This window comes from Microtus oregoni, unplaced genomic scaffold (genome assembly GCF_018167655.1).
Source record: "Microtus oregoni isolate MIOR12 unplaced genomic scaffold, Mior012 000046F_ref0000063, whole genome shotgun sequence".
NCBI lineage: Eukaryota > Metazoa > Chordata > Mammalia > Rodentia > Cricetidae > Microtus > Microtus oregoni.
The window spans coordinates 12,821,625-12,842,269 of NW_024543220.1; the positions used below are offsets into that span (position 1 = coordinate 12,821,625).

Consider the following 20,645-nt stretch of genomic DNA (forward strand, 5'->3'; position numbering starts at 1 on the left):
GTGCCCTCGTGTCCCCCTCCCCAGGAGACGAGCTCACCAAGCTGGGAGAAGAAGATGAGCAGGGCTGGTGCCGCGGGCGGCTTGACAGCGGGCAGCTGGGCCTCTATCCTGCCAACTACGTTGAGGCCATCTAGCTACCCTGCCCATCCAAGTCCTCTCGCTCCTTGTCCACCGCTCCCACCCACTCCCTCCCCTCGCCATAGAGTTCCAGACATATTTTCCGATCAAGCTTTTATTTTTTTAAAAGTCAAACAGAACAAAAGAAATGCAGAGACAGCATTTGCGGCCTACCTGGATGGAGGCCAGGGTGGTGGGGCTTAGGACAACGGCCCCAGCGTGGACAAGGGATTTAGCCCAATGTCACATCTGCTCTACAGAGTCCACCAAAGAGTCTCCTGAGCCCTGAGGGATACCTTCTGGATCCTTCTACCCTGCTTTTCTCCCCTGCCCCACCTCAGGCTGCCAGCAGCTGCCCTTGTCACCTGAGCCTGGCTTCTTCACCTCTTCCTCCTTCCCCCGCTCCCCCCTCCCAACTTCTACCACTACCCCCTTCTTTTTTATTTATTTATTTGTTTATTTATTTTTTGGTTTTTGGTTTTTCAAGGCAGGGTTTCTCTGTGTAGCCCTGGCTGTCCTGGAACTCACTTTGTAGACCAGGCTGACCTCGAACTCACAGAGATCCACCTGCCTCTGCCTCCCGAGTTATGGGATTAAAGGCGTGTGCCACCACCGCCCAGCTTACTACCCTCCTCCACATCCCAAGAAGGAGGCCTCCCAATCTGTAGTCTTCCACTCTGCCCTGGGGGTGCTGTTCTCCCAGTCCTGATCTTTTGATCACGCTTATCTGTGGAGCTTCCAGGGCTCTCCAGAGCTAGAGGAAGTGATGGTGTCCCTGGCACACGGGAGAGTGAGGGGAAGAGCAGATCCTATCCAGGCTGTGCCAACCTCCCAGTGCCAGACCCATTTTGAGGGATGAAAACCTTGTCTGGGCCGTGGTCAGAGGATCCCCAGAGCCATTCTGCAGCTAGCAGAGGCCCTGCCTTCTCCTGAGGCCTTGACACTGGGCAAAGCCCCCCTCACCCAAGCCCAGGGCAAAGCCAGCAACAGTAGCAGCCTTCTCCCGTTCCCTGGGGAAAAGGCATTGGGCATCCGTCCCCCGTCCTTCATGGCCATCCAGAAATGCCCCACCCTTCTCTGTGTCAGCATCGGCCTTTGTGAAGCCAGTACGCAAGGCTCTCAACCTCCCTTTTCTTGTTTCTGTCACCTGGCCAACCTGGGAGACACGGGCTCAGGGGAGCATCCAGGTCCCCTCTAGACTGGGGAGACACGGGCTCAGGGGAGCATCCAGGTCCCCTCTAGACTGGGGAGACACGGGCTCAGGGGAGCATCCAGGTCCCCTCTCGACTGGGGAGACCCGTGGGCTCAGGGGAGCATCCAGCCTGGCCCTTGATGGGGAAGCCAGCAGCCCAGGCTGGCATGAGAAAGGAGCTCTGGATGGTCACCCTATCTTTCTGTCCCTTTTGGTTTTCCAACATTACCCCCTGAATGCTGGCAGCCACCTCCCGCAATTTCTCTGAGCCTGAGTCTCCATTAAAGGACTCTGGGTGGTGGGAAGGGACACAGGGCCTTGTGGGTGGAAAGCGGTGGCAGCTCTCCTTTGGGTGGCGTGGGAAGCAGACAGGCTGGATAACACCCCAGAGGGGAGAATGGGCAGAGTCTGTTTATCCGAAACTTTGGGAACAAGGACCTGAGGAGTTCCATGCTCACAGCCAGTATCTACTAGGCCTCTGAGCCACTGACACCCTCTGCCTCCCGGATCGGGTGGCTTTGGGGCCTCCAGGGAAAGAGCATGCGTCCTTATGTTCTCTAGGACCCTTGAGCTACTTCTGACACTGTCTGGTCTTGGACCCAGGCATCGGGGCTCTGACCCTCTTCTCGTGGTTAGGGCGGTGGCAGGGGCCTATGGGGGTCAGTCCTTCCTCAGGACCATGAGCGTGGCATCCTAGGGCTGCCAGCATCCTCTCCCTTGTCACCGTTTGCCCTAGGGACTTCTGCTTCAGCCAAGGTTGGATGCTGGGCCCCTCAGGACCTGAAGCAGGATTCGGAACCTTCCTTTTTCCATAGCTCTTCCTGCCTCCCCGGCTGGCAGGAATCCTCCACCCTAGAAAGGCAAGAAGCCGCCATGTCTGCACCTTGGGGCCTGGGCTCCCCCTCTGCGCTAGCGGCTTCCCAGCATCTGGAAAGGGGCTGTGGCCCTGACTAGACCCCAGGCCTGCCCCCCTCAGCACACTAGCTGCCCAGTCGTGGGCAGGGACTGGAAAATCTCTCTCTCTCCCTTATGAACAACCACCTTCAATGACCCCATCTGTGACCAGACTTGTTCCTCAAGCTCCTCAGCACCCCAGTGCTGGAGGATCCCTGGAAATCCCTAGAGCCCTGAGCCTGGCCCCACCTGTCATGACTGGTGTCGGGGCACACATACCCTCGCTGTGTCCACACCCCTCCTGTACTCCCCAAGGGCCCCATTGATGCTGCACGGGACCCTGCAGGGCTCGGTCAGTGATGTGTTTTGTCCCCAGTTAAACCACCATCCTGCAGCCTGGTTCCAGGGAGGAGCCAAGGCTGCCCCACCGCCCGCCGCCGCCACTGCGTCTGCCGCCCTAGGCTTCCTGACTCCATTAGTTCCGACACTTGTGAAGCTCCGAGAAGTGCTGTGGTCTCAGCAATGTTTTGTACATGGTTGTGTAATAAAAGGTATATAAATACAAATATATATATATATATCAGTTGTGACTGTATGACTGTGGATAAAACCAAAATTCTATCACCCTGCCTTGTCTTCTGAGTCTCTGTGATGATGATGTCTGTCCTGGGGGAGGAGGCCCTGTGCAAGGATAAGTGCCGGGCAGCTGAGGGTCTAGGGAGGTCACTGAGGCTCTGGCCTCAGATACGAGGTGAAGGGTGACAGCACTGACCAGTAGACCTGGGCATTTAAAGTCCCAAACTCGTGGCTCTAAGGTTGGAGGTATGGCCCGTTGGTTCTCGTCTGTCGTGTGAGGTGGTTTCCGTACCAGGCAGAACAATCAGCCAGTAAATGACTAGCCGATCCGTGGTTCAAGGAACTCGATCTTCAGACAGTCTTGGGTTTTAAAACTCTCAACAGTCCTGACTGGGGCCTCCCGCGGAGCGACACCGGGTCTCCTTGCTCTCCTGCTGCTTGCCTGCTGTGAACACGTTGTGTAGGAGGCCTCCTGGGGGCATCCGCCCTGGCAGGACTAGAGCTCGGCCCTCCGGGAGCCATCCTAGAGCTCTGATGCCTGCTTGCATCTCAGCGGGGTCTTTTCTGAGACCCACGCCTTCCCCTGCCAGTCTGTGGGTAGGAATCAAGAGGCCCTTCTGACCCTGGTGGTCTAACAGAGCCTCACACAAACATAACCCTTGTACCAGCACCCCCACTCCAGGGTGCCCACAGCACTCCCAACCCAGGGTGCCCACATCAACCCACCCCAGGGTGCCCACAGCACTCCCTCCTCCCCAGGGTGCCCACGGCACTCCTCCACCCCAGGATGCCCACAGCACCCCACCCCAGGGTGTTCATGTCACTCTCTCCCCCCAGATCTGTGGAGGGTAAGGGGACAACCTTGAGCTTCCTGGCATGACCCTTTACCAGCTGAGCCGTCTCACCAGCCTTCCTTCCTTCCCCTTCTCTTTTTCCTTCTCCCTCCTTCCCTCCCTCCCCCTTTCCTTTCTCCATATTCCTCCCCTTTATTCGTTCCCTTCTTTCACTAAAACTAGAGTCTCACCAGGGCTGAGAGTTTGCTCAGCAGTTATGAGCACTGGCTGCTCTAGCAAAGGACCCAGGTTCGATCCCCAGCACCCACATGGCAGCTCACAACCTTCTGTGATTCCAGTTCTGGGGGATCCTACACCTTCTCCCGACCTCCGAAGGCACTGCATGAATGTGGTGTACAGACATCCAGGCAATGTGTGTACAGGCAAAACACCCGTGTGCATAAGTAAATCTAAAATAAAATAAACAGAATCTCACGTAGCTGGTCTCTAACTGGTTGTGCAGCCGAAGCTGATCTTTAACTTCTGCCTCCTATTCCCAAATGCTAGCACTGCAGGCTCAGGCCTCCATGCCCAGCCCAGGAATCAGAGTGGTGGCCTCTTAACTCACACACACGATTCCAAAAAGGGGTCAGGAAATGTCTTGCCCAGGTGAGGTCCTAATAGGGCCATGCCAACAGAGGGAGGCAAATCCATCGTTTGCTGCCAGCTCAGGAGGTGTCACTGGGTAGCTGCAGTCTTCTGGATGATCCTTGATGGAAGCTGCCCCTCTGATCTCCTCTAGGTGGAGCTGTTCCTGCTCCCCAACCCCCCTGCCCATTTGAGAAACCCCCAGCCCTGCCTGAGCTTTGTGCCTGGCCGAGGCATGGCTGGGACATCCTGTGTGACTTCAGGGACTCCTGAGGAGTAGGATGGATTTGCTGGAGACAAAACCAGTTTAACAGAGCGTTGAGCCTGCCTCTGGCCAGGGTCCCAGTCCGCCTCTTCCCTGGAGAAGGGAGACAGCTGGGGCCTAGCAAGGCAGAGACCTGGGCAGAGTCCTCCCCTCCTGTCAAGTCCAACCCCGAGTGACAGATGCCAAGTCACTGTTTGCCCACTGTCAGGGGTAAACATCTTCAGGAGACAATAAAATCCTGGGGGCAAAAGGCAGGCTGCAGGATGCCTTTAACCCTTGGTGGTCCAGCCTGGCATGGTGGCACACACCTTTAATTCCAGCACTCAGAGGGCAGAGGCAGGAAGATCTTGAGTTCGAGGCCAACTTGGTCTATGGAGTAAGTTCCAGGACAAACAAGGCTACACAGAAAAAAAACGTCTCTGTGTAATAAAAACCAAACCGAAACAAAAAACCCAAAACCCCTGGTGTTCCGGGTAGTGTTGGCACCCTGTCCCTTCTCCTAGAAGACTGGCCTCAGAAGCTACGGTCTGTGGGGCTAGGTGCTGACCCCTTTGACAAGGGAGTGAGCCAGCTTCTGGCCCTGGCATCCACAGCTGTGTTACTGTGAGCTAATTGCTCAGGCATGCCGGACCTCTGGTCCACCGTGTATAGAGCGAGAAATGACCCTGGCTTCACGGTGGTTTTGTTGAGGACGCCAATGACAAAAAGCAGTAGGAGTGGCTGGCGCACAGTAGGGATGCTTGATTTGGGCAAATAAACCAGGGAAGTGTGGTACCCTGGGCTGCTGAGGAGAATGAGCAGGCTGGCTGGGGTCTCCACACGCAGGCAGATGCATGACCAGCTTCCCATACTAGGGTGGCTCTCACACCCACAAAAGGGACTCACAACCCCACGAATGCATCTTGGGGAGTCTTTGGGGGACAGAGACTGCAAACCCTCCATCCTTACAAAGCTACTGTCCCATAAACATACTGAATCGCCCACCGTCTCCCATAGTCCACCATGTGGTTCAGCTTCCTTAGGTGGTTGAGAAACTATAATAGCTCTGGGCCTCTTGCAGGAGAGCCAAATCCCTCACACCTGGGCACACCTGGAGGCAAAGCCCTGCTCTCTGGCAGAGTAAGTGCAGAGGCTGCCTTCCTCACCTGGGGCCTGTGTGTGGAGACAGACGCTCTTCAGCCTGGCCCAGGGTGAGGAGGGCACAGTGGCCGGCTAGATTAGCTGCTTTGGCCTGGAGAATGTTCTGCCTCTTCTATGATATCTACCAAACAGCTACCATTTTTCTCTTAGGCTCAGCTCCATGACACCTCCCTGGGCAAGCTTTCCTTGTAGTCTCCACCCTAAACACCTGTGACCACAGTCACCCTTGCCCGCTGCTGGCCTCTCGGCTGGGTTGTCCATAGCCAGACACTGGAGACCTGGCAGTTATCTTGTATCTTTATTAACCATTCCTAGGGCACTCCTGGCTCCCCAACATAGGATGCAGACATCTCTTGGTACCACGCCAGTCATGGTACAGGATGGGTCGCAGGAGCAGGAAACAGTGATATCACCATCCTGTGAATTGCCTTGGTTGAATCCTACAGTCCAAGCCTGGGGGTGGGGGTTCTCCACTTGGGAGCAGTCCTAGCTCCCTTGACCCTCCAGGGGCCCTTGTCCTTGAGCAGGGACTCAGAGAGCTCACGTGCATCCCTAGGACTGTCTCTCTGGGGCCTTGGATTCTGGGATGCCAGCAGCTCCTGGATTCAGATTGGGCTGAGCCCAGGCCAGGAAGAGAGTGAGTGTCTGGGACAGGCGGTAGGCCTCTGGTCTCTGCGGCTCTCAGACGGGATGTACGAACTGGTAGACCAGGCGCTGAGAGATGTCGGGTTTGCGGATGATCCCCTTCTTGTAATACTGGCGGATGGAGCGACTTAGCTTATCGTAGTTCATGGCCGGCCGGTTCTTGCGCACACCCCACAGCCGGGCCACCTGGGCAGAGTCCTCAATTTTGAAGATGCCTGGGGGAAAGGGGAGTGGGAGGAGAGGAGGATGGGCATGTGGAGGCCGTGAGAAGAAGAGAGATGAGATCAATGAGTCACTTTTGGGGAAAGGACAAGAGCCAGATGCTGGGGCCCTCTTCAGCCCTGGCCCCAGGGACAGGCCGTGGGACTTAGCAAATATCTTCCTTCCTTCCTTCCTTCCTTCCTTCCTTCCTTCTTTCCTTTCCTTCTTTTTGAGATAGGGTCTCTCTATATACCTTGGCTGTCCTTGTGTACTGGGATTAAAGGCAAATGCTATCATGCCTGGCATTAGCAAACTATATTTCAATAATTTTTACCTTTTTACTGGCTGAAATTCTAACTTATGCATAATATTAGATCAAATGCAGGTTGCATATCCCTAATCTGAAATTGGGGTCAGAATGACGTCAGAGTTTGGAGTTTTAGGGTTTGGGAGTATTTGACAGGCTTTTCTGGCCAGACATCCGTGACGGTGTTCTGAAGAGTTTGCATTTGGGGAACATTTAGGAATTTTGTATTAAAGTTCAGACAGAACAGAGCATTAAAGTGAAATTCACTTGATTTTAAACATTTTGATTCTGGACCTAGAACATTTAATATTATATATGGGGCTCACATTGTGTTTCTGATAGACAACATGCGTCTCTAGGTTGAAGCTATGATTTTTCTTGCTATTAATTTTTCACATTCATTTCTTTATTGTTCATATTGTATGAACGTGTGTCATGTGCCCCGGCGTGCCTGTGTGTGATCCGAAGACAATCGGCAGGAATCGTTCCCCTTTCCATCCTGTAGGGACTGAACTCAGGTCTTCAGGCGTGGTGCCTGCCGGCACCGAGCTGTCTCACCGGCCCCCAAACATGATGCTTTATAAAGATTTATTTTTTTATTTTTTAAAGTTTTTTTTAAGTTTTTATTTATTAATTATGTATACAGCCTTCTGTCTGCACACCAGAAGAGGGCACCAGATCTCATTACAGATGGCTGTGAGCCACCATGTGGCTGCTGGGAATTGAACTCAGGACCTCTAGAACAGTCAGTGCTCTTAACCGCTGAGCCATCTCTCCAGCCCCAAAGATTTATTTTATTACTGCATGTGGTAAGTGTTTTGCTTGTGTGTCTGTAAGTTCATGCCTGGTGCCTGCAGAGGTTGGGGGCGGGACCTTAAAGACCTGTGCCACCATGCCCTACTGAAGCCACGTTTTCCCATTCTCGGCAAACGCTCTCAAGTTCGCACTGTGTTCCAGGCGCTGTGAGGTGAAGGAATCTTAGTGCCAGTGCCAGCCTGGTGGAGAGGCTGATGAGGATACAAACAACACCCTAAACCTTGAAATCCTTGGAGTTGCAGGGGTACAGATCTCTGAGTGGCGCTTTTGGCACAGAGTGAAGGCGGAGTCAGACTAGGTCACACCTCTCTCAGCTGGAGCCACGCCCCAACCCCACCTCAATTGCAGCTTCGCCCATGCTCTCCATCCCTGCCAGAGCCCTGTGCCCATCTCTGCCTAGAAGAAGCCCTGCCCCAGCCCTGCCCATGTTTCCAGCAGGAGTTCCACTCCATATGAACCCCGCCTTTCCTCCCCTCCTAAAGAAGCCATGTCCCTGACCCAGCCCCTCCCCCTCTCAGTACTCTGAACCCCGCCCCCACAGACACGCAGCTCCGCCCTACATAGGCCCCACCCCTCCCCTTCTGACCCCTCCCACTGTAGACCTTGTAGACCTGTCCCTCTGCCATAAGTCACGCCCCCTTCTAAGCCCTCCCTGCCCTGGTGACCGTGTGTGTGTGTGTGTGTGTGTGTGTGTGTGTGTGTGTGTGTGTGTGTGTGTGTGTGTGTGTTTCTGGGAGGGGGTATTGTACCTTTCTCCTTGTTGAGCCGTGTGTGTGTGTGTGTGTGTGTGTGTGTGTGTGTGTGTGTGTTTCTGGGAGGGGGTATTGTACCTTTCTCCTTGTTGAGCCAGCGGATGAAGCGGCCGTAGCTGTGGGGCTTGAGCAGCAGCTCTTTGAGGAACTGCCACAGGTGGATGGGTTGCCCGGAGCACGACGAATCCACCTCGCCGTCTGTCCATCCCTCCTCGCTGGTGGAGGCTGGAAGCCAGGGCGGTAGGGTGAGTGGCATGGCCACCACCCGCTTCCCTGGGCAGCCTCCCTCAGCCCCACCAGGCCTTCTTGCGCCTGCCCGGCTCACCGCAGTAGTGAAGGGCCCCGGGCGAGGTCCTCTCCTTCATCCAGGCCGCTGTGGGACAAGTAGGGGAGGTTGGATATCCAGCTGAGGTCCCCCGTGGCTGGGGTCCTACAGCTCCCTGCCTCCCGCCTATCACGGGAGTGGGAATGTCGGAGCTGCGACTGCATGGGCTCTGTGTTCAGGGGCTTACCTTTCCTCACTGTGAAACCGCACAGGGACATTCTTTGGAGCTGTGGCCAGGCGGCAGTGCTGAGGGCTGGCCCTCAGCGTTTGCACCAGGCCTTTCTCTCTAGCTACCCACTCGACTACCCCCTCTGCCCACTGCTAGGCCATCAGCCAGGGAATCTGCTGGTCAGGCGCCCGGGCTGGGGCAGGCACTGACCATTCACAGAGTCACCTGAGTGGGTCCTGTCCCCCAGTCTCCCAGCCCTCTAAGGGAAGGGGCCTTGACCCAATGAGCAAACGCAGAATCCTCCAAAGTGCCAGAGAACAACGCTGTGTGTGTAAACACAGGTGTGCCATCGCTCGTGTGAACGTCAGAGGACAATTTGGGGGAGTCCGTTCTCTCCTAACATGCAGGTGCCAGGGCTCGAGCTCAAGCTGACTGAGCCTGAGTTCAGTCACTACCTCTTTAATAAAAAATAAAGCTAACCTTAAAAAGCTGGGCATGGGATGTGTGCCTGTAATCTCAGCACTAGGGAGGCAAAAAGATCGACCAAGTTCCAGGCCAGCCTGGAGCCAGGAGGGACCTGGCCCGTGCAGCTTCATGTCTTACCTGACTTCCAGATGTCCAGGTGGGCATGCAGCACGTCCCCACCCAAGGGCGCACGTTGGCGGAACTGCTCCTCCGACATGGCACACAGCTCCTTGCCGCCCAGCTCCTGGAAGGCCTTGCCTGCTGGAGGCAGCCGGTACTGGTGCTCCGTCCACAGCAGCCACTTCTGTACGTTACCAGGGCTCCAGTCCCCAGGGTCTGGGCAAGAGACAGCATCTTAGCTGGAGACTGCTGGTGGGCGCCACCCCAAAAGCGGCCGACCATGACATCTGGAGCCTCAAGGAGCTCCATGGCGGCAGACACTCCACCAAATAGGAATTGAGAAGGAAGAGCCATGGTCCTAACACAAGCTTGCTGCCTCTGCAACCCCATCACAAACAGGTGTCTGTCTAGCCCCTCACGGGGCCTCTGGGGAGACACTAGCTCTGAAGGGGACAGTGGCATTCAACCACAGACAGCCAGATACCTCTTGCCTTTTCACAATCTTCTCAAGGGCTGGAGAGATGGCTCAGCCATTAAAGGCTAGGCTCACAACCAAAAATATAAGAGTTCGGTTCCCAGCACCCACGGCTGTCTCTCCAGCCACCTTATTTTTGGCCGGGCGATGGTGGCGCACGCCTTTAATCGCAGCACTCGGGAGGCAGAGGCAGGCGGATCTCTGTGAGTTCGAGACCAGCCTGGTCTACAGAGCTAGTTCCAGGACAGGCTCCAAAAAGCCACAGAGAAACCCTGTCTCGAAAAAACCAAAAAACAAAAAAAAAACAAAAAAAAAAACCCACAATCTTCTCAAGGAGAAAACCCACCCAGGAACCCTTTATCCTGGAATTCTAGAGACAAGGAAACAGGGGTGCGTGAGGGGAGGGGTGCGTCCCTTGTCCAACACTTTGCAAACGCGTTTGGGTTCATAGCAGCTGCCCCAACTGGCTATAGATCAGCTAAAGGTGGGGGAACTGATTCACCAGCTATGTGTGTCCCCTGGGAAACGGCTCTGGGGGCACATAGCTGGAACCAGACTGGGTCACAGTGGCAGTGAGGCCTCCAGGAGAACACCGCTTCAAGCCAGTGTCCCAGCTGAGTGACCCGCAAGCTAGGCTGCTCCCACTTCATAAGGCCGTTTTCTTCCTTGAGGTCAATGCAATTTGTTTCTGTCCATTGTTCTGAGAGCACAGCCCTCCCAAGCAGGGATAGGGAAGTGGTACCGTGGGAGAGCCTCCTGGGGCAGGGCTCTCTGGAGTGTGGGAAAATGGAGACAAGGAGATGTGAGTAGGAGCTACCTGGAATGGGGACACCACTTGGGAGCATCAAGCAGATTGGGGTGGTGGAGTAGGAGCTGAGGGGCAAGAGAAGTCCCTACTTCCCATGGGAAAACTAAAGGATGGAGATCAGGACTTCCTGTCCCTCAGTCATCCAACCTGAAGCACTAGCCATGACACACACCAGACCAGGCACACACAGAGATACACACGCACGTGCACACACAGACACACACACAGAGACACACACGCACAGCCTGTTCCTTGGTACCCCCTCCTCCTCACAGCCCCCCATCAGTTGACTGGGACCACATTCGACTATTCAGTTATGCTCCATCAGGCCAGCTCCACACACAGAGGGACCTCTACATCCTGTCAGCTGCTCAGAACCCCAGTCCCCGTAGGGTGAGTGGCAAGTCAGTCAGTGGGAGACAATCTCAACAGAGGATCAGCAGCCTCATGGGGTTGCTGCCAGTTAAGCCTGCAGTTGGCCAGGGAGGGGCTCAGGACGTTAATCCTTGAGAAAAGCATTCTAGGTTGAAGGACCAGCAGGTGCAAATGTCCTGGGGTGAGCGTTGTGGAAAAGAAGGGAGACCAAGTGGGTGGAACAGAAAAGGCGGGGCGCTAGACGAAACAGCGCGTGAATGCTCTTTATCCACTAAGAGGGGGCAGTGTGGGTGGGCACGGCCCTGGCTCCAGCTTCTGTGTGCCCTGGGCTGCCCAGGGTGATCAGAGTCCCCGGTGGAGGTGGCAGGGAGGGTCTCACCTGCTGTGATGTTGAGTAGCTTGCACGCGGTCTCAATGTCCTTCAGGACTTCGCCCACCACCATGGACTGCACCTGCTCTAGTGAGTGCTCATCCAGGCTGCTCCCAGAGGCCTGGCTGTCAATGACCGGACACTGCTCAGGCTCCTCCAGCGGTTCCTCCCTGGCACTGGCCGCGGGGACCTTGGCTACCCAGCTGCCATCCTCGGGGTACATGTTGAAGTAGGAGAGGTAGAAGGCAGACAGGCCCTGCTCAGGGGTGGCCGGTGGACTGGGGCTCCATTCCCGCTTCTCAGAACCCACTGTTTCCACGGCCGGCTTCTCCACACCTGTCCGCAGTGCCACATCTGGGGACAGCAGCAGGCAACCAGGGGACACGACGCTCAGGCCCGGACTGGCACTGCCCATGCTGCCGCTGAGTCTTGTGGCTGCGTCTGTAGAAGTCAGAGAAGGGAGGTGGGTCTCACGGCTGCCCTGGCTCTGTGGGAGTCACTAAGCTGGTTACAAGACTCAAGGCTCAGCAGGCAGTGGGCTGGGCCTGGGAGAGGCCTGGGGGCTTCTGGTTCACTGGGCAGTGAGTACAGGGCTGGCTGGAAGATGGGACACGGGCAGGTGGAGGGCAGTTTTTCTTAAGGTCTGGCGTAACACAGGCTGGCCTGGACCATCTGGTCCTCCTGCCTCCTGGAACTTTTAAGTGCTAGAATTGTAGCTGTGCTGGGGAGAACCAGGTACCTGGCTCCATCTCTGGTCACTCTGTAGGGCCCACCATGCAGCTGGCTTTTGCCACTGCAGGGGCAAAGGAAAAGGCCCAGACTGGAAAAACCCTTGGGTTTCTTCAGGACCACAGCTGACCTGTCTGAAAATGCCCTACAACTCAAGAAACAGGTTTCTGTGAGCTGAGATGAATTTCAGCTTCCTCTCCCCAACCCCCTTGCTCATGCCCACCCTCTCCTTGCTTAATGCCAACCTTCTCCTTGTTCAGTGCCCACCCCTTGCTCATGCCTACCCCCTTGCTCATGCCCAGGCTTTCCCACTCTCCAACACAGCCCTGAAGGCTCCTGCAGAGAGAGAAATCCAACAAAGGAGGAGAGGGTGTTGTTACCTCTGGTTCCAACTCTTCCTTTCAAAGAATCCTTTAAGTGACAAGGAAGAAAAGGTTTGGGTGGGTGGGGTGGGCAGGGGCGGGGGTGTCTGGAGTTTCGGGGGACAGAGGGCAGGCCTGGATTAATTTCAAGTCCTTCTGTGCAAACATGTGTGTGTGCCATGGGCCCTTGGTGTTTACCAAGGCAGTGTCCCCACCCTGGTCTGTGCCCACACCCTATATCCCAGGTGGTAGCCCCACCCCAAGAGAGCCTTCTCCAGTCTCCATCCCTCCTCCTTCACCCCTCAGTGGCCTCCTGCCCAATCCACAGCCCCAGCAGCCCCACGTCTGCCACGTTAGGATAGTCCCTGCCAGCTCCCTGGGCCCTGTGCCCAGCTGTAAGCTTTTCCAAGAGACAGAACTCGATGCTCCGTGGCCCTGTTTGCCTGGTCTCAGCCACAGGTGTGGGGGGGGGGGCGGACAGGTGCTGGGGTCCAGGCACTGTGGCAAGCGGGGCCAGTGCTGACCCAGGTGCTATGTACTGCCACGTTCTTACTTCGTCTGTTGAGTGGGCTTCATAGCCCTGGCACCCACACGCTCCCCGGGGGAGGCAGTCTAAACTTTCTTCTTAGCCTGTGTTATGGGTGGGAGAGTCCTTCTGGACCCTTCCCCAGCAGAGACTCCAGCCTCCTCTCTCTCTCGGCATCCCAATCCAGGGCTCCCCTGACGGAACAGTGAACTATGTATGCCACCTAGGAAAGGGTCCCTGAGGCCTGGGGCCTGGTGGCTTGGCTCAATGGCTGGCTGCACCTTTGACTCCTCATGCCTGCAGCTGGGCTGAGGCCTGAGCAAAGGGTGTCACAGAGGATGCTGTCATGCAAGGGTGCCCACACACCCTGTGCTGGATAGTTTTGTCAACTTGACACAAGCTAAAATCATCTCAGAGGAGGGAGCCTCAATTGAGAAAATGCCTTTGTAAGATCAGGTTATAGGCAAGCTTGTAGGTCATTTTCTTGATTAGTATTGATGGGTTAAGGCCCAGCCCACAGTCAGTGGTAACATCCCTGGGCTGGCGGTCCTGGGTTCTATAAGAAAGAAGGCTGAGCTGGGCGGTGGTGGCACACGCCTTTAATGCCAGCACTTATGAGGCAGAGGCAGGCGAATCTCTGGGAGTTCGAGGCCAGCCTGGTCTACAAGAGCTAGTTCTGGGACAGGCACCAAAGCTACAGAGAAACCTTGTCTCAAAAAAGAAAGGAAAGAAAGGAAGGAAGGAAGGAAGAAAGAAAGAAAGAAAGAAAGCCGGGCGGTGGTGGCACATGCCTTTAATCCCAGCACTTGGGAGGCAGAGGCAGGCGGATCTCTGTGAGTTCGAGACCAGCCTGGTCTACAAGAGCTAGTTCCAGGACAGGCTCCAAAACCACAGAGAAACCCTGTCTCGAAAAACAAACAAACAAAAAAAAAAAAAGAAGAAGAAGAAAGAAAGGCTGAGTGAGCCATAGGAGAAATCCAGTAAGCAGCTCCTCCATGGCCTCTGCATCAGTTCCTGCCCTCAGGTTCCTGCCCTGTTTGAGTTCCTGTCCTGATCTCCTTCAGGGGTGAACTATGATGTGGAAGTGTCATTCAGATAAACCCTTTCCTCCCCAGGTCACTTTGGTCATGGTGTCTCATTGCAGCAATAGAAACCCTAGGTAGGACAGCCACCCACAGCCTGGGGACATGGACTGGAATCTCCCCAATAGATGATGGCCAGGCTTAGGAGAGTGTAACCCGCCCATGTGTGGGCTCTGCTCCTTGGACCACAGTCTCTTGAGGGCATCGGCTCTGGCCCTCTCCCTCTTCTGGGATATCTTGGCCACCTCCTGCTTGGGTCCCTGCATTCTCCAAGGTTCTCCTTCTGCTCCTGGCTGCTCATCCCACGCCACTGCCAGGTTCATTTCCTTCTAATGCCCTTTTATCAGACTTTGCTCAAGCACCTGGCAGGCACAGCTCCGACTGCCGGCCTGGCTCCACAGGTTGGGATGTGGCTGAGCTGGTAGAGTGCTTGTTAGCATGCGTGAAGTCCTGGGTTCTATCTCAGCATCGCACAGATGAAACTCAGAATGTGGAAAGGCTCTGTGTGGCAGCCAGAACCCAGTAAGCATGCTCTCCTCACATCCAGGCTCTGATGACGCTGGCATTTCTCACCTCGTTCCTTGCAGGGGACATAGTCATGCTATTTCCCCCATGTTGCTGTCCTCTTTCCCAAGATGCCATTTTTTTCTCATCCTGGCTCCCTAGACCCGCACCCCCATGGAGCCCTTCTGGTATCTCCATTTCTAATGTCCCCCCACCCCGTGACTGGCAACTTAGTCCATGACTATATCCTCAAAAAGCCATCTGCCTATGGGAATATGAGGACTTGGGGAAGGCTGAAGCTCAGGTAGTGGCAGGGAGGGACTCAGACCCACGCAGAGGAATCAGGACCTAACCAGAGACCTGCTCTGTAGACCTGAGATCCCAAAACAAGCCTGCGGTCTGCCAGCATGTTGAACACGGGCTACTCTCTGTCCCTCTCAATTGCCCAGGGTTACAGTCTCCCGAGTGATCCCTCCCATCTCCAAACCTCAAGCTGATCTCAGGGGGTAGAGTCTGGATTAAGGCTCAGTGGGTCTGGCTTGCTCTTGCCCCAGAAGCCCTGGCTGCCTCTCCAGACAAAAGAAAGCTTGGTGACAGCTGGTGCAGGCCGTCAAGAGGCAGGGTCACACTGGAGGGTTAGCGGGTAGACCTTCATAGCTTGGAGTCCATCCCTAAGTAACTCCTGTCCCCGAGGAAGATAAGTAGGGCACAGAGAAACCAATGGTGGAGACTGAGCACCCCATTCCCTTCGGGGCCACCTTTGCCCCTCGTGTCTTCTGCTCATATCCAACACTCCATCCTCAGGGAATGAAGTTTGTCCAGGAGACCCTCATGAAATGCCTGGTGGCTGTGTGTCAGGAGCCCCTGTCCTCTATGGCCTGTGGGGTTTCTTTTTCTAGACCCAGCCTCCTAGGGAAGGTGATGGAGCATGAAAATGCCTTAGGCCACCCCCTGTCCTGAGACCCAGTTTCAGGACCTGGGAAAGTGGCCCTGAGGGATGTGTCAGCCACTGTCACCCCCTGCTCAGCCTCCGGTGGCCTGACTTTGTGAGGTCTGGCCCCAGTTGCTGGCCACTCCCCAAGTCCTCCCAACCTCTGAACCCCTTAAATAGGCTAGAGACAGGGTATGGAGCGAGAGTAGGACCTGACGAAGAGCCCCACAGAGTGGGAGGTCCCCCACGCCTGCACCCCAATACCCACAGGCTTGTCAGCACCATGGAGAGAGCTGGGTCAGTCCAAGCCTTAGGGATCTCAGGCTCACCACTTTCCTGACCTCCCCCCTGCACGCTCCAGTCTCTCCCTGGCCTGCCACTCCCCTGCCCATCTCTGCCTTTCAAGGCTCTGGCACCCAACAGCCTTGCCCTTCCTTATATCCCTTGAGGTGAGGGGAATCAGGCCTCCTCACTGACACCCTGCGGTGTCCGGAGTGCTGGCTTGGCCTCCCTCCACCAAACAGACCAGCTACTACCCCAGTGTAGTCTGAGGTTGGTTTGGGCTACATGGGACCTTGTCCTTATAAAATGAGAAGTGGGAGGAAAAGAAAGACATAGCTGAGTGTCCCTAATTGTCCCTGGAATTTGTGTTCACAGGTTCTGAGAGGCTCCCATGTGACAGCAGTCACTGTCAGCCTGTTCCTCCTCCTGCTGCCAGCAAGGCCCCAGCCCCCGGGGAGCCTGGGGGAGGCTGGGGCTTGAAGAGTCCACTGACTACCCTGCTGCGCTTTTTGCCTGACTGTCAGAGTTTTCCAGAAACTGCAGTTTCCATCTTTACTTGGTCTCCTGTGTGTGTGAGTCTTCCAGAGAAGTCCTTTACTCAGGGAGCCCTCGGGGCCCTTGGGGCTGCCTTCCCTCTATAGCAGCACAGGCTTCCCACGTCTGAGCCCAGGGACCCTCCTCAGAGGGCAAAATACAGCGGCTCCTCTCTTTCCCACTCCTCCCACAACCAATCAAGACCCAGAATGAACGGTCCACGGAGGCTGGGACAGATGAGGAGGTGCGACAGGAAGTGCCCCTAGACTTATGTCCCCTTCTGGTTGGGAGCCCCCTGCTACCTGAACCCAGCCACTCAGGGTTCCCATCTCAGCCCTGGGGGTAGGGGTGCCTCCCTGGAAGAACCCTGAGAGGCCTCATTGTCTTTTTCTTCTGTGCTGGGAGGCCCTTGTCCCATGTCCCCAGCAGGATACTAGTGAGGTCTCAGGGTGGCCAGGAATGATCAGCAGGAAGGGTGGGAAAGGAGTGGCAGGTTCAGGCTTCACAGTGGCAGCTGGAGCCCAGAGCGTTAAATGTCAGCAAGGGCCCAGGGCAACGGTGCCAAGGTTTGCTTTGAGAAGAGCAGTTCTACCTGCTGAGCTGCCTGTGGGGGCTCGGGGAAGGGACGAGGGGAGGGTCCCAGGCCAGAGCTAGGTCCTGCCTCCCGTCCTCCAGCTCTGGCTGTGGAAGCATTTCTTCTGAGACAGCTGTGCTGTGTGTTAAGGCTGTGGGTTGCCTGGTGTGAAGGGGTTGGAGCACTGGCAGAAGGCTTTCCTGGGGATTACCACGGTGGAGCATGCCTGATTGCTCACCTGGGAACTGGTGAGGGGAGAGACTGGAGAGAGGGAGGAGAGGAAGGATGGATGAGAACAAGGGAAGACTGGCACCCCACTAAGTGAAATGGCAGAGACTTGAGGGTGGAGGAGAGGGAGGTCTGGGCTCCTTGCCCTTCCCCCACTCTGCCCAGGTATGGATAGCTGCTGGCCTCATCTATACCACCTTACTTTCTGGTGGGAGCCACAGCCAGGAATCCCTGCCCATTGTATGCCCCCGCAAGCCTAGGATATAAGCTGGCAAGTCCAGCCAATGTCTAGCCAGCTCCTAAGCAGCTCTCAGACTCCCATTCCAGCATCTCCTTCAGGACATCTCCCTTCGTGGGGAGACTATGGTGTATAACCTTCCTATTCAACAGACAAGGGCTACAAACACTCCGAGTAAGAGAGATGCCCCGTGATCCTTAACCCATCCTTTCTTACTCCGCATGCGGGGCCTTGGGCTTCCAGCCAGCTAGAGCTGACCCTTTCTGGGTTCAGCATGGGCCACAGCTAGCCAGCCAGCTTAGCCTCCTGTTCTGGTTCCCTGCAGGCCCTGCTCTTAGCAGCCACTGGACATCCAATGGGTGTAGCCCTTTTGTCTTGGGTCTGGATGGCAGGGGAGTCACGCCTGAGTCACAGGGTCCTGAGCATCTTTGACAGGTAAAACTTCCAGAACACAATATTCAGCAGTGGGCACCCACCACACCTGGCATGGGAGAGATGCTGGACCACTTACAGCCAGGCTCCTAGACCCAGCGAGACCATCCTTGCCCTTCCTCGGCCTCCCAGTGCCCGTGTGCTGGGATGGGGTACTCTTCCAGGCAGCATCAGACGCTCAGCTTGCTGGAACCATCGCACGTGCGGTGGGCAGCACCTGCTCGCTCTGCCCTCTTCCTGGGCTGGGGGAAGCTGCAGGGCTGTTTACTTTGTTACTTCAGGGAGCAGCTGGTATGGGGCCCTGCAGCTTTATTGGGGTTGTCTTGAAGCTGTTTGCTTGGGGAGGTGGGGGCAGGAAATGAGCTGAGTCTCCGTCTTGGCCAGGGGGATGGGGTCAGCCATGGAGGCCTGTGACTGGACTGGGGCTGTTGGACACTGCTGGGAGTGGAGGCAAGAGGTCTGGGGCCCATATAGGGGACCCATGCATGCACATGCTCTTACACACATACCCATACCCCCTACACACATAGGCACACCTTGGCCAGTCTCAGGGGTCACTCTCTGTCTCTTTCTCTCTGTCTCTCTGTCTCTCTGTCTCTCTGTCTCTCTCTGTCTCTCTCTCTGTCTCTGTCTCTCTCTCTCTCTCACACACACACACACACACACACACACCTTGGCCAGCCTCAGGGGTCTCTCTCTCTCTCTCTCTCTCTCTCTCTCTCTCACACACACACACACACACACACACACACACCCCTCGGCCAGCCTCAGGGGCACCTCCGGGGCTCAGGCCCTCAACCCTGTCATTCCTACTACGCTCGCCCTCCTCTCCTCACTATAGGAGTCTGACAGTTTAGAAATGAGTGCCTTGGAGCTGGCAAGACGGCTCAGCAAGTAAAGACAGTTGTGACCAAGCCTGGCACAAATGATAAAAGCAAGAACGGACTCCAAGCTGGGCATGGTGGTCCTCAGGAGTCAAGGCAGATGTAGCTCTACAGGACTCCAGGAGGCAGGCTGCCCTCTGACCCCACATCAACACCCTACCCCGGTACACACGCGCTCTCAAAATAAATGCAATTTATAAACACCTAAACCAGCAGAAATGAGTGCCTTCAGGGTAAGGTTTAACGTGAACTCAAGACCAGCCTGTACTACTCCGGGGCTACAGAAAGCAGCTCAAACCGCAGCCAGTATGGTGGCACACGCCTTCAATCCCAGCACTCCAAGGCAGAGGCAGGTGGATCTGTGAGCTGGAGGTCAGCCTGACCCACATAGTGAGTAAGGCCAGTCTTGGAATAAACACCTCCAAAAAAACTAAAGAGTGAGCACCTCAGAACACCCACCCCCACACTGTTCTTTTCCTTGTATGATCCCTCTGCTTTCTGGGTGCCTAGGTGTTGACCCCCAGACTGCCAGCCTGTGTTACCATGCTCACTCAGTTTCCTGGGCTCTAGTTCATGCCTTGAGCCCCCAAGTCCAGTGGGCCCCTGTCTGTCCACTGTGGCCAGGAAAATACCACTCCTTCTCTCTGGCAGAGCAACTAGGGTGCGGTGACCGGACAGCTGCTTGAGTTGGGGCACAGTTGGTCAGACCCAGGGGTGCCATATACCCGCATCGCCACGTTCCCCTCAAATTGCATAGAATGGGCTCTGTGCTGGGTCCACAGATATGGAAACCCCGGAAAAGGGGGTGCCCCCTAAGCTCTGGTCTGACCCAGCAAGGCAAATGGCAGCATATGGAAGGGACAGGATTGTATTGTAAAGTGTTCCCAATGGAACATGTCTGGAATATGTCTCCAAGCTTGCAAAGTATTCTTCCAGTTCGTGGCAGCCACCAGCCTCCCCCCAGGTGGCAGGAAGCCCTGTGGAAGGGCACACTGCCTCCTACCACACTCACCCGTTAGCCGCCTGCTGTCCTCTGCAGCGCAAACCTCGGGAACCAGGAGGAGACAGTGGGCAGTTCCAACCGCTGCTGCGACTCAGCCAGACATCCGTGGGGCCAGTGGGGCTGTGGCAGAGGTGGCCCTCCGGTAGGCCACCAGGGCCTATATCCACCCTTAAGGGGTAGTCTGAGGTCTCAGGCCTGAGGGTCTACAGGCAGGCCCCTGTTGGAGGCTCAGGGCCACCTGTTGGCACCATGGCGAGGCCTAAGCTGGGGTGCCCACGGGGGGGGGGGCAGCAGCGGCCGGGGGTGGGGTGGGAGGTGGAGTGGACAGCAGTCGGAGTGCAGGAATGCACTGGAAGGAAGTCAGAAGTAAGACACGGAGTTGGCCCGCCAGGTTTCCCATTATAAGTAATCCTTCCTTATTTACCTGAACAAATACGCTCCCTGCCTACCTCAGACCGCAGGAAGGCTCCTGGTTAACCCTTGAGGGCCTTGCCTCCTGAGGGAGAGAGGACTCAGGCCCTCACCCACTCCTTTAAATGACCGTTACCAGCAAGCTCGCTTTACAAATACAAGGCACAAAGGGTGCACCCAGTGGGACCAGGATCAGGGCTTGGTGGTCATCCAAGGACCGGGGACAAGTTAGCAAGAGGGGTGGCAGTTCAGAACCACTCACTCTTGTGGAGACCACCATAACTGGCCAGGGCCGTCAGGAGCGCTCCCTGGAGGTGGTGCTGCCTGCCTCCCCAGCCCTGGGAGGGTTTACGAGCCCACAGCTGGCAGGAGCTATGCTCCCTGTGCCCCATCGGCCACCCAGTGATGTGAAGGACCGGGAGTAGTCAGCCAGCAGCAGAGTGTTCCCTCTACAGCCCTTGAAGCTGCGCAGAGTGGGAGGTTACAGTCCAG

The 20,645-nt window shown here is 56.0% G+C and overlaps 2 protein-coding genes across 3 annotated transcripts in view; one reads left to right on the forward strand and one right to left on the reverse strand.

The window, feature by feature from the left end:
* Pacsin1 (protein kinase C and casein kinase substrate in neurons 1) overlaps positions 1-2,827 on the forward strand; it is a 39,531-nt gene extending 36,704 nt beyond the window's left edge. For both annotated transcript variants that reach the window (XM_041634843.1, XM_041634844.1), the window contains exon 10: positions 25-2,827. In XM_041634843.1, the coding sequence (XP_041490777.1) occupies positions 25-134 (110 nt within the window). In that variant the 3' untranslated portion in view covers positions 135-2,827. The remainder of the gene's footprint in view (positions 1-24) is intronic.
* A 3,061-nt stretch (positions 2,828-5,888) lies between these two features.
* Spdef (SAM pointed domain containing ETS transcription factor) lies at positions 5,889-20,068 on the reverse strand. Its single transcript, XM_041634859.1, has 6 exons — positions 19,752-20,068; positions 11,443-11,874; positions 9,424-9,621; positions 8,652-8,699; positions 8,405-8,551; positions 5,889-6,465 (listed from the first exon to the last, which is right to left on the reverse strand). The coding sequence occupies exons 2-6, from the start codon at positions 11,846-11,848 to the stop codon at positions 6,287-6,289; spliced, it is 978 nt and encodes a 325-aa protein (XP_041490793.1). The 5' UTR covers positions 11,849-11,874; positions 19,752-20,068; the 3' UTR covers positions 5,889-6,286.
* Between the last annotated feature and the right edge of the window lie 577 nt (positions 20,069-20,645).